Source organism: Ornithodoros turicata, chromosome 10, assembly GCF_037126465.1.
Source record: "Ornithodoros turicata isolate Travis chromosome 10, ASM3712646v1, whole genome shotgun sequence".
Taxonomy (NCBI): Eukaryota; Metazoa; Arthropoda; class Arachnida; order Ixodida; family Argasidae; genus Ornithodoros; species Ornithodoros turicata.
This window is the reverse complement of record NC_088210.1, coordinates 6898320-6910778: the sequence shown is the minus strand read 5'-3', so window position 1 is coordinate 6910778 and position 12459 is coordinate 6898320. Positions and strand designations below refer to the sequence as shown.

The following is a 12459-nucleotide window of genomic DNA, read 5'->3' as shown; positions in this document are numbered from 1 at the left end:
CGGATGTTTTCGGGTAGATTCGGGTTAAACCCGAATTTTACGGATTTCGTTCGGGGGGTAAATATCGGGCGGATACGGGTTTAACCCTAAAAAGTCAGGCCCTAGTCGTAACGCATCCGGTACGACATCGTAAGCTAGAAATACCACCCTGAGGGTCAAGAATCGATAACTCCCACATCTTTAGGGTGAAAGAAGACAAAAAGAAGAACGCATGCTAACAATGTACATCGCCCATTAGGACAAGCTCTGTCCCCTACTTTTGCACACAAAAAAAATAAAGGAAGGGGCTTCCTCTCCCAGACTGGCTGTCAGTGGAGAATGGAAGGCCTTAGGTTAGAGCACTTATTACAGCCGAAAAGCTACAAATATCTCACGCCACAAAAGATTTTCTCAACTGCATTTCTTAACCGCTTCACCAAAGTCACGAAGTATTTCATTTCGGTCGTACACTCAAACCTTGTTACAGCGAACTCGCTTCCGATACTTTGTAACGTCCCGTAGGATATCCGTTGTGTCCAAGCATAAAAGTCTTCCGCTTTCGAGACATTTCTGCGTGTATCTTACAGTAAACCAAAAACACACGGACAGACAGGCACGATGTTCGGACAATTAAAGCGAAGAGCTCCAATATGAGTGAGGGGTGACAAAGAAAGGGTAGGAATGCGCAGCCAACAGAGGCTTCCCTAGTTTATTGGGGGTCACTTTCGCTGCGTTCGTGCTCCGAAAGATAATCCCCCTCAAAAGCTTGCGGGGAAGGAACATCGTATGCCAAAACCAGGACTTACTAGATTTTAACGACCATGTCATAGGTAGGGCCTGACTTTTTAGGGTTAAACCCGTATCCGCCCGATATTTACCCCCCGAACGAAATCTGTAAAATTCGGGTTTAACCCGAATCTACCCGAAAACATCCGGGTCACGTGGCACACTCATAAGCGTGCATTAAAATAAAGTTTGATAACATTGCTAAACATTAGATCCATGTTAAGACAAATTTTTATTAAACAAAAAAAAAATCACCCGAATACACCCGAATTCCTGACGACAGAATATGCCGTAACGGGATTTAACCCGAATACACCCGAATTTTCGAATGAAAAATATCACCCGGTATTTACCCCCCGAATTTGGCCAAAAATAAAACCCGAAAAAGTCAGGCCCTAGTCATAACGCATCCGATACGACATCGTAAGCTAGAAATACCACCCTGAGGGTCAAGAATCGATAACTCCCACATCTTTAGGGTGAAAGAAGACAAAAAGAAGAACGCATGCTAACAATGTACATCGCCCATTAGGACAAGCTCTGTCCCTTACTTTTGCACACACAAAAAAAAAGGAAGGGGCTTCCTCTCTCAGACTGGCTGTCAGTGGAGAATGGAAGGCCTTAGGTTAGAGCACTTATTACAGCCGAAAAACTACAAATATCTGACGCCACAAAAGATTTTCTCAACTGCATTTCTTAACCGCTTCACCAAAGTCACGAAGTATTTCATTTCGGTCGTACACTCAAACCTTGTTACGGCGAACTCGCTTCCGATACTTTGTAACGTCCCGTAGAATATCCGTTGTGTCCAAGCATAAAAGTCTTCCGCTTTCGAGACATTTCTGCGTGTATCTTACAGTAAACCAAAAACACATGGACAGACAGGCACGATGTTCAGACAATTAAAGCGAAGAGCTCCAATATGAGTGAGGGGTTACAAAGAAAGGGTAGGAATGCGCAGCCAACAGAGGCTTCCCTAGTTTATTGGGGGTCACTTTCGCTGCGTTCGTGCTCCGAAAGCTAATCCCCTCAAAAGCTTGCGGGGAAGGAACATCGTATGCCAAAACCAGGACTTACTAGATTTTAACGACCATGTCATAGGTAGGGCCTGACTTTTTAGGGTTAAACCCGTATCCGCCCAATATTTACCCCCCGAACGAAATCTGTAAAATTCGGGTTTAACCCGAATCTACCCGAAAACATCCGGGTCGCGTGGCACACTCATAAGCGTGCATTAAAATAAAGTTTGATAACATTGCTAAACATTAGTTCCATGTTAAGACAAATTTTTATTTAAAAAAAAAATCACCCGAATACACCCGAATTCCTGACGACAGAATATGCCGTAACGGGATTTAACCCGAATACACCCGAATTTTCAAATAAAAAATATCACCCGATATTTACCCCCCGAATTTGGCCAAAAATAAAACCCGAAAAAGTCAGGCCCTAGTCATAGGTACCACCTCCCAGCACCGCGTCTGGAAGCTAGTGGTGGCGCTACTCATCGGCCCGGTTATTGCTTCCTCAATTTCTGCAATAATTTGTACTTCAGCTTACCTTAGTATTTTTGTACAAGCGGTGGATATCCCACGGAAGATGTTTCACTCTAAAGTTGATCATCATCATCATTCTACGCATTTTCGTAGGAGCTGTTGCTGTCGTCTGCCACGACAGTGGTACGTCTGCTTCGGCGTGTTCAAAATTTGAATTTCCATTGACCAATCTTGCGGGCTGATGAGTAACGCCCATAGCAGATCGTGCGGACGGGATCCTCATAGGGGTTGCAGACTATGACTAGGGCCTGACTTTTTCGGGTTTTATTTTTGGCCAAATTCGGGGGGTAAATATCGGGTGATATTTTTCATTCGAAAATTCGGGTGTATTCGGGTTAAATCCCGTTACGGCATATTCTGTCGTCAGGAATTCGGGTGTATTCGGGTGATTTTTTTTTGTTTAATAAAAATTTCTCTTAACATGGAACTAATGTTTAGCAACGTTACCAAACTTTATTTTAATGGACGCTTATGAGTGTGCCACGCGACCCGGATGTTTTCGGGTAGATTCGGGTTAAACCCGAATTTTACGGATTTCGTTCGGGGGGTAAATATCGGGCGGATACGGGTTTAACCCTAAAAAGTCAGGCCCTAACTATGACATGGTCGTTGTAATCTAGTAGGTCGTGACCAGGACATCGAAAGGGCAGTGGGATTTGAGAGGTCAAGGTGAGACGCGTCACGTTAGCCCGTAGTTCCGCTTAATAAATTATACAATAAATTAATTAAATAAACCTGTTAATAAATAAAATTGCTATAGGAATGAAGCGTGAGCAACCAAACTGAAACAGAACTTCGCAATAATCAATAATTCGTAGTGGGCAAGTTTGCTGTCACGAGGTTTGACTGTATAACGAAGGAAAAGCTGTCGACACTGCCGTAATTTTCCTCCACAATAATTTCCTGGATGTATCGCCGTACAATACACGGCACATTCTGCACAGATAAACGAACTGAAGAGCAACCACTAGGTTCCTGCATCTCGTGAGATGTCATTGCACTTTGTCAAAATTGCATCCGGAGCCAATCCAGGTACCCGTTGCTGTGTGCTTACCTCCAGATATGGCATCAGATTTGAGCATGCAGTTAATATACAGTGGGAGGAGCTTCATGGACTCGGGAAGGATGAGTTGACCGGAAGAAGACGGAGCCGCGCAGTGTTTGCGGTACGAGGCCAGCATTTGGGCTGCTCTGGACAGCGCTGCTTCCTTCACCTGGCGAGGACCACCTCCGCTCTCCAGTAGGTGTCGTACGCCTGGTGTGAGACAAGGACAGATCTATCTCAAACTTCAATCGTGGTTTCCTACTGATGCACTATTACATTTTCACAAACCATTTTGTGTTAAGGGGTGCGTCTGAATAGTCTCAGATGCGCCACTCGGAGTGACGCCATAATGGTGCGTCACAAAAGGCACACTTTGGAAAGTTTTCTCTGACGCAGACTTCGCCAGCGCTCTTCGCACTCGGGCCAGTTTTCGGAGGAGTGCGTGCTCGTCGAAAAATTTAGCAGACGACAGCTTGCGGAGGCTGTTTTGTTTGAACAAATGGTGGCATACCCTGAAGGTGAACCAGCACGGAACAATTACCCTAGTAAATTTAGTGTCTCGCATTAGATACGCGTTCATATTTAAAACAATTCGCGATTAAAATGAACAAAGGAATTACACTCAAACAAGAATTACGTACAATATTAAACAACTTATTCCACAATTACTTAAACAATGAAATTAACAATTAACGATAAATGCCATAATTTCATCGGTCTGCAGTTGAAATAAGAGAAATTCTTGTTATCTGCGACTGCAGCAGATTCCACTCGGGCACCTCATGCTAAGAGCCCTCTGGAGATTCTTTACTAAATGTAAGTTGCAGACGAACAGCAGTAGATGGCACGTAGAGGTGCTCAGAGTGCTCGGTCAAATGCTTTGACTTGCAGGTGCCCCTATGCTGCACACTGCGATGGCGTGTGTGATGCATCACTATTAAAATGCACCTAAGCTTTCATCACGCTGTGTCACCTAATGTGATATTGCAAAATTCTATCTGAAATTAAAAATTAGTCGTCTCTGAATATTATGGCATCAATGCTATATGTATCTTTGGGGAGATTTTGCTACATTTCTGAGCACTTTTACCACGCATATTTTGGAAGAGTTTTGTGCATAAAGGCTCGTCACGGTCAGGTCCAGTGAGGTAAATCCAATGCGAGCTTTCTGTTTGTGTAAAAAAAGTGAGGCTGACTTGGCAAATTTCAAAGATCAATTGGGAAAATTCAGTTTCTTGCAATTAAATTTGCAAATATGTGGCATGAAACATCCAAATGTATGGAACATATGCAGAAATACAGGGTGTGTGCAGAAAAACATGACCCGCACATAGGCACATAGCTTGTTGCCTACCTAACTAACGAACTTCCGGTGGCGCACGATGGCGCATTTATGCGTGCGAAATCTGTAGAAAAATTGTGGAAGCCATACCCAGCTTAAAAAATAAACGGAACAACGAAAACGTCGGCTTCCGTGCATCAGAATAGGGCAACATGGTGGACAACAGGGTGTATATGAAAGGGCAACGTGGTGCACGTAGGAGAGTTGTGTTCAAGTACCGCTAGGGGAGCTATCGGTGCATAAATCGAAACGATGTCCCACATGGATGCTCATCGGCAGTACCCCTAGCGGTGCCTGCACATAACTCTCATGAGACGGAAATGCACTACAATGCACTGTCATGACCGCCCTATTCTAATGCATGGAAGCCCATGTTTCCGCGCTCTGTTAATTTTTTTACACTGAGTATGGCTTCCAGGATTTTTTTGTAGCTTTCGCACGCATAAATACGCCGTCGTGCGCCACCGGAAGTTCCTCGGCTAAGTAGACAACGAGTTACATGTAAAAATGCGGGTCATGTTTTTCTGCACACATCCTGTATATGGCGTCGAGAATATTGCTCTGGAAGCTTTTACGTACCTTGGGACTACATAAATAATGCAAACTGTATGAAGAGCAATGTCATGTTGTCCTTGAAACTGATTCGAAATAAAAACAACCCGGTTGAGAGCACCAATTTACCGTATTTACATGCATATTGAACGTACCCCAACTTGAGTGCCGAAATGCTGGCACATTTTTGTTCCCTGCACATTAAACGCGCCTCAATTTGAGTAGAACGGCCCGATCGTCTCGAGCACTGCCAGCCAGCCCATTGGCCAATGAGCTCTCTTTCGAAATGACAGCAGCAGTGGCAAAACCAAGGGAATGGCAAATGTTAAAAGAAATTACAATCGTAAAATATGCCAGACTATTAAACCAAATGACATTGAATTATGGCATAATACTACGCAACCGTCACGTGTATGCATATCACAATCAGGAAGAAATACGCCGAAATATGCAGTGGACCTTCTTCGCAATGCTTCTGCGCATGCTCTGTGACCCTGATGGCGCCAGAAGAAGGTTCCCTACACATTCAATAGATGGCGCCAGCGGTGTTTCGGCCCGCGCCAAAATGTTTCGCTTGAAAGCCACTAGAATACGGTCCATTGTATGTAGACCCTGATATTTTAGGGTTAAACCCGATTTTTCCCTGAATTTGCACCCCGAATTGAGATTCACCTATCTAGGGTTAAACCCGATTTCTACCTGCAAAACTGCACCCATGCTAGGCACCTCACGGCATCGACATCCCAGTTTCTCACAAAATATGCGACTGCCCCTTACTTCTGGCACTCTGGATAAACGGTACAGTGAACGTTTATTCTACAATAATGCCCGATTTCTCCCCCAACTCAGTTTGATGGTAATTTTTCTGCCCGAATTTGCATGAATTTTCGACATCAATTTATTGACCAGATTTCTACCCCCCGAATTTGGAAAAATATAAAACCCGAAAACTTCAGGGTCTAATTATATGGCACACAAAACACTGTAGATTTATGTCATTGTGATTGGTAATGTGTGCCAAAACATTAGGATATTCTTTAGATGTAAATCTAAAAATAATGCATTTTGCGTGATTTCCCAGGCTCTCCCTATGATGCCCTCGCAGAAATTCTCTGCAATATGTTGATGCATGTTCATGCAGCGAAGCAGAGACGTATAGCTTAGTTTTTTTAAGTCACTTTCTATATTCTGACAGGAGGTGTTTGAAATAAAGTGGATTTATGCAATTCACTAAAAATTCCTACTGCCCGATAACTCAAACTGATTTCGTGGCTCCTCGGGTGAGCGACTGTACATGATTCTCCCTACCATTAAACAGAACCAATTTTCTTCCTGCAGTAAAAGGCCTTGTACTCTGCATCATTTATGACTAGGGCCCGGAAATGTAGGCACTAAGAACGACCGAAACAGGCAGGCAATGAGGTCCTCAAACCCAGGAAAATGGGCACTAAAATACAAAAATAGGCACGTTAATCTGGTACTCTCCTTGGCTTTATTGGTGCTTCAGAATGCTCCATGCATGAAAAAAAGGCTTCGGTACCGTATATGCTTCAACGAACTTGTACACGAATGCTGAGGCAGCCTAGAACCATACTGCGATGCTGATACCATGCGATACTGAATACTGCTTTTAATTTTCCACCCTCGAAGATCGTGAAAGGCCAAATATTTTGTTCAAATCTACGTGAACCCCCTCTACCAAACCAAGGTACAGAAGGAAACCAAACAAGAGCGAGAGAGAGACAGAGAGGGAGAAAAAAAAAAGAGAACAGAAGGTGTAAAACGCAGAAACGAAAAGCGGAACGCAGCACTCAGCATGGGACTGAAAGGTGCACTCGCACCTCTAAAAAAAGGCTGTTATGGCATCTAAAAATGTTCAAAAAGGCTACAATACATCTGAGTCAATAACAAGGCAAGCAACCCTGAAAATGTCGCATTTAGGCCTTTATAGGCATTTTTAGGCAAATGCCTAAAATTCCGGGCCCTATTTATGACCCGCATCTTTGTCAAAGGTTAGCTGCCGTTGAGGTTGCCCCCACTGGGCTTGCCGTGTTGGTGAACTGTAGCTCGTGCCAATGTTGCTGCGGCGATTCACTGTGTATGGTGATCACATGTGTCTGCCGTTTTCCCTGACTCGAGCTCCTTTTCGGCACCTTCCCTAACAATCCCACGACGCTTCCATGCTGTGCCAAAATTCGTTCTCGTGTCTTACAGGTTTACCACGTTGGTAGACACCCTGCATCCTTGCATTTGCTTCTGCTTGAACACCCCTGACATTTTTCCGCATTTTACTTCAGTGCTGCTTTTTGATGATTGACAATTATCCTCCAGGCTCACCAAACCTCAGACCGTGAATTCAAGAGGCAAAGTCAACCGGAGGTAAACAATACAAAATCACAGCACTCTGCGATGTACTCAGAACTGGGAGTGAGCTCTGCTGAAGCACCGGTATCACATTACTGCAGTTTGACTGCCAACAATGATGGGATATTCCATCAAACATAATTAGAGCCTAAAGTTTTAGGGTTTTACCCGATTCTTCCCCGAATTTGCACCCCGAATTGAACGTTGCCTCTTTAGGGCGAAACCCGATTTTTACCCGGCAAATTGCCCTCACTGGGATGTCTGTAGGAATGCGCTAACTTACTTGTTTGGCAGAAAAATGCAGTTACATCACCGTTTGTACCAAACCGCTAGAGTTAGTTTGAATAACTGAGCCCGATTTCTCCTCGAATTTGGCGTACTGGAAGTTTTTTCTCACCCGAATTTGCACGAATTTAGTGCACACGTTTATTTACCCGATTTTTACCCCCCGAATGTAGGAAAAAATATTTCCCGAAAACTTCAGGCTCTAAACATAATGCTTGAAAAACGTATTCTGCAATATGCACATTCCTCATCTTAAAAATAAGTTTTTGTTGTTGTCATTTTTTTTTTTTTCCCCTCGATCTAGAAGAGACCTCAAGCACCCAGAGTTCCTCTGTCTCAAAGGGGACGATTTCTAGATAAATAAAGGAGGTCGCCGAGCCCAAATCAAATTTTGTGGGGACAAGGACATATCGTGCACATACTCGTTAGACGCACAAATAATGAAGTCACACAACCTAGCTTGGCAAGGCAGTTGATGAGAGTGTCCAGGTCGCAGTTCCTGAACAGATCAGCCATCTGGCTACACACAGCCAGGGCCAGGTTGTGCACCCTGAGACGTCGTTGGCCCGAACAGCTTGTGTACAACAAGGCGGTCTGGACGTATGCTCCATCTTCTTCCGTCAGCTTGTCGTCGTACTTGATCTGAAAGCACAGGCCTTTTCCTGTTATCAGCTGAATGATTACTTGCTCGATTCCCTCACTATAGGTAGGGCCTGACCTTTTAGGGTTAAACCCGTATCCGCCCGATATTTACCCCCCGAACGAAATCTGTAAAATTCGGGTTTAACCCGAATCTACCCGAAAACATCCGGGTCGCGTGGCACACTCATAAGCGTGCATTAAAATAAACTTTGATAACATTGCTAAACATTAGTTCCATGTTAAGACAAATTTTTATTAAACAAAAAAAAAAAATCACCCGAATACACCCGAATTCCTGACGACAGAATATGCCGTAACGGGATTTAACCCGAATACACCCGAATTTTCGAATGAAAAATATCACCCGATATTTACCCCCCGAATTTGGCCAAAAATAAAACCCGAAAAAGTCAGGCCCTAACTGTAGGGCCCAACTTTTTCGGGTTATATATTTTCCAGCAAAATCGTGGGGTAAGTATTGGGCTAATTATGTTTTGCTTCCGTAATTCGGGTGTAATCGGGTTGAACTGAACCTGATTCAGCGTAATTCTGGTTGAATGGGGTTGCATCAGGCGTAATACTCGGCATAAAATAAAAAATACTCTGTAAAGTTGTGTGTTAGCTGTTGTGTCATTATTTAAAGAAGGGAACTGATCTTGAATCCATGTCAGCTGTCACACTACAGGCCATGTTTAGTGGTTAATTGATGAGGATGATTGGTAGGTTTCTGGCTCAGCGACAACGAGGACCATAATGCACCAAAAACTAGTTTAGTGGTTAATTATTATTATAATTAGTGGTCTTTTTCTGTCTATGATAATGTCTAATTTTCCGTGATGTATATATGTATATTTATCTCGTTTCCTTGTTTCATTTTTTTATGCTTAAGACTTACAACCACTATTACTATATATTGCTTGCTGTTGCTGCACTCAACCATGGGGATGCGCCCTCGTCAAGCCGCATGGTGCTGTTTTTGCCCCCCCCCCCCCAATTAAGTCTTATATTTGCATTCCAATAATGTTAAATTGAATTGAAGTGAATTTGAATAATACACATGACACGCTAGCAGACACAGAGTATCAATATTTAGTCTACACGTTTTAGAGGCAGCAGGGTCTCTGTTTTAACAGCTTGCATGAGCACGTTTATGCGGCTACAAGGCAGTTTCCCAAGCTGTGTGTTTGTTGCGATGACTTCGGATTCCCCTGGTGGTCTAGCAGTTTTCGGGAAAATACCTGGTTAAACCCTGTTTGTCCCGATTTGAGTCAGGAGGTAAATATCGGGCATAATCGGGTGTAACCCTAAAAGGTCGGGAGCCTAAATATACAGTTGCAATCCAACTGTTTCTCGGGTCACGTCTAAGCCGCATGTACTTGAGTGGGAAAAAAACACGGAGGAATTCTAACGTGTCAATGTGTGCAGCAGCTTATGCGAACAAGGTTGCCCGACTGCGCGCCGTTCGGCACACTACCGGCATGTCAGCGTCACGTTTGTTCGTTAACCGTTACGTGTACGTGTTACTACCTACTCACTTATATGTAGGGCCTGACTTTTTAGGGTTAAACCCGTATCCGCCTGATATTTACCCCCCGAATGAAATCCGTAAAATTCGGGTTTAACCCGAATCTACCCGAAAACATCCGGGTCGCGTGGCACACTCATAAGCGTGCATTAAAATAAAGTTTGATAACATTGCTAAACATTAGCTCCACGTTAAGACAAATTTTTATTAAACAATAAAAAATCACCCGAATACACCCGAATTCCTGACGACAGAATATGCCGTAACGGGATTTAACCCGAATACACCCGAATTTTCCAATGAAAAATATCGTCCGATATTTACCCCCCGAATTTGGCCAAAAATAAAACCCGAAAAAGTCAGGCCCTACTTATATGATCACCGCAAACGTGCATGTACAGACACTGAACAGTGGTCGGCAGAGCAAGCAACCTCACTGTTGGGGATCGAGATCCTTCCTAGCTAGCAAGGGGGCATACATGATGGTCGTTCACTGAAAGTTGTGCCTGAAAAGTGTGCCACGAGAAAGTAGCCAAATGTAACCAACTCCTCCCGCACGTAGTCAATTCTATCTAGTATGCCTATACAGGGTGATTCACGAGCCATGTCATTTCGGGTTTATAAGAAAATGCTAGAACGCAAAAATATGCGGACAACTGCTCCTGTGCAACAATTAAGATTGCCATCTTGAAAAAATACTTTTGTCGAATTTCAATGGACCATTTCCGACAACGCGTACGCGCATGCCCAGCCCTCGAGTCCGCCATTTTTTAGCGAAAAACATCGCCATGGACCCACCTGCGGGTCGACTGTCATGTTCATTGTGGGGAGATAATCGGTTTCAAGGTTACGCGGACGTTTGAGGTCTGGTAATGAGTACAGTGCGCTTTCACCTCTTTCCGCATTTTTCTTCCAATCTTCTTTGGCTACTTTCCCACGCAACGTACGTGCCAGTTCGTAAAGCGTCACCATTATTAGAGGGATAGACACGACGTTCGACATTCCGCCGCCAGGGGCGATGCGAATATGGAAAAGGTCCATTGCAATAAACTGAAATTTCTGAATTGAACTCTGAAATTTGCCTAGTCAACGTAACTTTTTTTTCAGAATCAGAAAGCCCGTGACGGACTTAGTCGAATACAGCGGAAGCCGAAATCTCTAATGCTCTACAGCAAGTGCAAAAAAAAATTTTTGAAAATCGCCTTTTTCTGACGCGCGTATTTCAATGATGCACGAAATCGGCCGCGTTGATAAGACGAGAGGAGGACACGCCCCTTCGGTTTCATCGGTCCCCTTCGAGGTCCAATTAACATTAATTAATGCACGGTTACGGGAAGCAAATGGCTCGCGTGACGACACACGGCAAACAGAAGGCTACCTCGACGGTGATGCACTTGTCCGAGTCCAGGGCTGCCAGCTCAACATCCGTAGTATTGGACATGAAATAATTGCCGTAGAAGTCTGTAGGACGAATACCGGTACTGGTGCGCACCCGCATGACTGCATCGAAAGCAATGGGTTTCGACACATCACGACGGAGGTCTTCCAGGAAGCGGTTTCCGTCAGCGTCTGCCTGGAAAGAGATGGGACAGAGAGATGATAAAAGTGCAAGTCATGGCTCCGTGGCCCCTATTTCCTGGCGCGTTTGAGTGGCGATGTCCGGACAACTCACATTTTAACATTTTAGAAGGCACTGAAGAGGGTGGGGTGCTCCAAAAGGTCAGTCACATTTTCATGCAAGATGTGTAGAGCCTGAAGTTTTCGGGAAATATTTATTCGAGAAATATTATCCTACATTCGGGGGGTAAAGATCGGTTAAATAAACGTGTGCACTAAATTCGTGCAAATTCGGGTGAAAAAAAACTTCCAGTACGCCAAATTCGGGGAGAAATCGGGCTCAGTTATTCAAACGAACTGTAGCGGTTTGGTACAAACGGTGATGTACTGCATTTTTCTGCCAAACAAGTAAGTTAGTGCATTCGTAGAGACATCCCAGTGAGGGCAATTTGCCGGGTAAAAATCGGGTTTCACCCTAAAGAGGCAACCTTCAATTCGGGGTGCAAATTCGGGGAAGAATCGGGTAAAACCCTAAAACTTCAGGCTCTAAAGATGTGATACCTCCTTGCACACAGACTTCCTCTGCCTCCGAGTAAAGAATTTATGCCAGAGATACCTACAAAAAAAAAAAAATTGAGGTTACCAAGGACTGTGCTACAAAAATAAACACGACCACGCGAACTTTTGCCTCCATCCATCGGTATAGCGTATAGGAAACACACGAAGACGAAAGTTTGTGTGGCAGTCTTTATTTCGGTACGCAGTAGCTAGTGACCACGATTTTTTCGTAAGTTTGTCTGGCATAAATTACTCACCGTGTGGCAGC

General features: G+C 44.1%; 1 protein-coding gene across 1 annotated transcript in view; it reads right to left on the bottom strand.

The window, feature by feature from the left end:
- Positions 1-12459, bottom strand: part of LOC135369985 (protein transport protein Sec24C-like) — a 68845-nt gene that overhangs the window by 13202 nt on the left and 43184 nt on the right. The window contains exons 15-17 of the mRNA XM_064603623.1: positions 11455-11649; positions 8365-8551; positions 3376-3576 (exon numbers count right to left, since the gene is read on the bottom strand). Coding sequence (XP_064459693.1) covers positions 3376-3576; positions 8365-8551; positions 11455-11649 — 583 coding nt within the window. The remainder of the gene's footprint in view (positions 1-3375; positions 3577-8364; positions 8552-11454; positions 11650-12459) is intronic.